The sequence below is a fragment of the Dipodomys ordii genome, unplaced genomic scaffold (genome assembly GCF_000151885.1).
Source record: "Dipodomys ordii isolate 6190 unplaced genomic scaffold, Dord_2.0 Scaffold180, whole genome shotgun sequence".
NCBI lineage: Eukaryota > Metazoa > Chordata > Mammalia > Rodentia > Heteromyidae > Dipodomys > Dipodomys ordii.
In genome coordinates, this window is record NW_012267396.1 from 442398 (window position 1) to 446102 (window position 3705).

Below are 3705 nucleotides of genomic sequence, written 5' to 3' on the forward strand. Positions count from 1 at the left end.
ACCTTGGACTGGCCGGTGGTCTTGTCCTTGGCCAGGTAGATGCGGGAGATGGAGCCGAAGGGCCGGAAGAGCTCCTGCAGGTCCGTCTCCCGCGTGTCCTCCGACAGGTTGGTGACGCGGATGGTGGCGTTGTCGTCCGCTGCGGGGGCAGGTAGTGGTAAGGCGATGTTGGGGGGGCAGGGGCCCCCCCCCCCGCCCGCCGGCCCCGGACCTCCCCTCCGCGGTTGGGCTGCATGGACTCCCCGCGGCGGCTGGCCCCGTCACGCAGGCTGGGCGGCACGTACTTCCCGGTCTTGTTCTGCGCGGCCTGCACCGGCTCCAGCTCTGCCAACCAGACGCCCCACAGGGCCCGCTCAGCCCCCCCCCCCGGGCCAGGGCGCCCCACAAACCTCGGTGACCCCAAGGACAGAAGAGGCGCTCAAGCCCTCGCTGGCGGAGCAAGAGCCACGGGACAGACGCCCCCCCCATCCCACAGAGCCACGACCCCGGCAACACCTGCCGCGCGACCCCAGGAAGCCCGGGTCCCCAAGCCTGGCAGGTGACATAACGCAGCTAGCAGACAGCTCTAAGGACGGAGACCGCCACTGCGGCTGCACGCGCGCATGCGCAGACAGGCCACACGCTGCTGCACCCTCAACTCCCAATGGTTAGCCACCAGAGGAATGATGGCAAAACAGAGGCAGAACTGTCCCCAGCAGCACTCAGGCCGTGGCCCAGGCCGGTGTCCTGCTGTGTCTCAGCGCGCATGCGCAGCCAACAGGAAGGGACCAGACAGGAGCCAGGCGCTGGCCAGCAGCCTGGGAGGGGGTGGGGGGAGAGGGGGGACAGGAGCCACAGGCACCCTGCCCCAGACAGCCCCGCACCTCCAGGCAGCTTCTCCTTCTCGCCGGTGGACAGGCCCAGCTGCTCGGCCAGCTCCTTCTGCATGGGCCCCAGCGTGTCCTTGTAGGGGCAGCGGGTGGTCCAGTGGTCACCCTTGCAGATGCGGCAGGACACGATCTTCTGGCCCTTGAGCTTGTTCATCGGGTCCTCCTCCTCCTGGCAGTTCAGGTCCTGGTGGGGAGCAGGAATGTGGGGTGAGGGCTCAGGGACCCTGCCACCCCGCCTCCACCCCCCCAACCCCACCCCCAAGCCACCACCTCCCCCCTTACCTCTTTGCTGGTGATGAACGTCATGGAGACGTCATCGCTGACTGTGGTGGTGGCCACATTGGGCCCTGGAGGGTCAAACTCTGAGTTTCCAAACTTCTTCCAGTTCTGAGTTCAGGGACAGGCAAGGGACAGGGTGTGTAGGGGGTGGGGAAGAGTTACAGGTCAGAAGCTGGGTGCTGGTGGCTCACGCCTGCCATCCTAACTACTCAGGAAGGTGAAATCTGAGGATCTTGGTTGGAAGCCAGCTTGGGCAGGAAAGTCTGCCAGTGAGCCACCCGAAGTGCCAGAATTGGAGCTGCGGCTCAAGTAGTAGAGTGCTAGCCTTGAACACAAAAGCTCGCTTTGAGCTTCAGGACCAACACAAAAACGAACAAAACAAAGTTTCAAGTTAGAAAAAGGAGACTCGGGATAGGGCAGAGGTCACAACGGCAGGCCTGCCAACAACTCTGGCACTGTGCAGGTGGCAGTGCTCAGGGCATGGGTCTAGGTGAGTCAGATGAGGAATTCCAGCCTCACTACCTCCTCGAAAACAGGGGCCACATCCGTCCCCCTCACCCCCCACCCCAACCCCAGGCCACTATGGAGGTCACCAGTCACAGCTCCAGCAAATGCCTGGTGTGTGCCACGGAGACTCTTCCAGAAGCCCTGTGTGGTGAATACAAGTTGCTTCCTCTGTCCCAAGGGAAAAGGAATAAAATCTGAACCAGCCTTGACTACAGCCCAGCCCTCAGAGGCATGCCTGTAATCCTGGCACTCGGGAGGCACAGGCCGTGGGGGCTACATAATAAATTCTTGTCGCAAGAACATAAAAACAACCAGGCCGGGCTTTGGTGGCTCACGCCCGTAATCCTACTCAGAAGACTGAGATCTGAGGATCATGGTTCAAAGCCAGCCTGGACAGGAAAGTCTGTGAGACTCCCATTTCCAATGAACCACAAAATGCCAGAAGTGGTGCTGTGGCTCAAAGTGGTAGAGCGCTAGCCTTGAGTGAAAAGAGCTCAGGGACAGCACTCAGGCCCTGAGTTCAAGCCCCATGAGTTGACTGAAAACAAATAAGATGAACAAATACATCTGTAACAGTGAGCTGAACTTCTGTCTCAAACTTTCCCAATTCTTGTGTCCCAGTCCTGGATGAGCCCCACAAGCAGGCAAAAGAGGGTCTCACCTTCCTTCTTGCAACGGCTTTGGACGCCTTCCGGGTCTCGATTCTAAAGGTGCGGACGATCTGCGGATGGGAGGAAGACAGGCCAGGCTTCCTGGGACCAGCAGCCCTTCCTGGTCCACCCCTGAGTCCCCACAGCGCCGCCCCCGCCTCACCTTGAACTTCTTGCCATCCTCGTCTATCTTGTACTCCGTCACCGTCTTTATGTCTCCATTGATGACCTCCTTCGGAGGTGGCAATGGTGCTGAAAAAGAGCAGGGAAACTGAGTCCCGGAGGAGAGGGCTCCCCGGAGGCCAGGGGATGGGGTGAAGAGGCAGCCACTCACCTCCAGGTACCAGCTCCGGCTCGGGGCTGGTGTCGCCAGTGGCCAGAGGAATCCCTTTGAGCAGCTCGCTGGTGACACATTTATCTGCCGGGGGCAGCCATGGAGAGGAAGGGGGGGTCAGCTGGAGGGAATGGAGGGGCCCGGGGTAGGGGGGGGCGTTGACACCCCCACCAGGAGCTGGGGGAAAGGGGGACAGAGAGCGATCGGGGCGACCTGGAGCACTGGGCAAGGCTGGGGGGACCCCATGCATGAAGGGGGGGGGGTCAAGCCACGAAGCCATCTTGGGGTGTCAGGAGTTCCTTCCTCCAGGGGCCTGTGGGACGCGGGGTGGGGAGGGACCCGGACGCTGACAATGCAACAGGTTGGCGCCAGGATGGCGCGGGGCGCAGGGGAGGGGACCCCCAGATCACCGGGCACGAGCGGGCAGCCGGAAGCGGCAGGGCGCCGGCCCGACTCACCGTCCTCTCCCTCCTCCTCCACCTGGTCGGCCCAGCTGGGCTTCGAACTGCGGAGAGAGGGGCAGAGGAAGGGCTGGGGTGGGCGAGGCCCGGCCCCGGGGAACCCCGGCCTGCCACGCACCCCCAGACCCGCAGATCGCCCCTGCGGGCCCCCCCCGCGGCCCCCCGCACGCACTCAAAGTCGCCGGTCGGCATCGTGCAGGCCTCTCCACGCAGCCCCAGCCAGGGCCAAGAGAGCGGAAGTGGACGGAGAACGAGACTTCCGGCGACGCCGCCGCCGCGGCCTAGAGCGGCCCTGCCGCGCTGCTCGCGCGCGCCCCGTGGCGGCAGGAGGCGGACGCGCAGCCTGTGGAGCTCGCTTTCCCAGCGTGGGGAGCTGGGGAGCAGCTCAGAATATATTCTGTATGTCTGTCTGTACTTGTCCCAGAATCCCAGGACTCGAACTCGGCGCCTGACACTGCTGCTCATGGGCTGGCGCCTGTGCCACGCCTTCAACCGCTCGGAAATTATTTTCTGACTTCTTTTAAATCATTCTGAGACAAAGTCTTGCTCCATCTGCACAAGGTGGGCCAGGGACGCAGGTCTCGTCGTAAGCTCGCCATCGCTAG

At 62.9% G+C, this 3705-nt stretch overlaps 1 protein-coding gene across 1 annotated transcript in view; it reads right to left on the reverse strand.

The window, feature by feature from the left end:
• Eif3g (eukaryotic translation initiation factor 3, subunit G) overlaps positions 1-3349 on the reverse strand; it is a 3997-nt gene extending 648 nt beyond the window's left edge. The window contains exons 1-9 of the mRNA XM_013033932.1: positions 3273-3349; positions 3098-3144; positions 2640-2723; positions 2469-2557; positions 2317-2376; positions 1152-1256; positions 864-1053; positions 217-324; positions 3-139 (exon numbers count right to left, since the gene is read on the reverse strand). Of these exons, the coding sequence (XP_012889386.1) occupies positions 3-139; positions 217-324; positions 864-1053; positions 1152-1256; positions 2317-2376; positions 2469-2557; positions 2640-2723; positions 3098-3144; positions 3273-3292 (840 nt within the window). The 5' untranslated portion in view covers positions 3293-3349. The remainder of the gene's footprint in view (positions 1-2; positions 140-216; positions 325-863; positions 1054-1151; positions 1257-2316; positions 2377-2468; positions 2558-2639; positions 2724-3097; positions 3145-3272) is intronic.
• Positions 3350-3705: the final 356 nt, after the last annotated feature.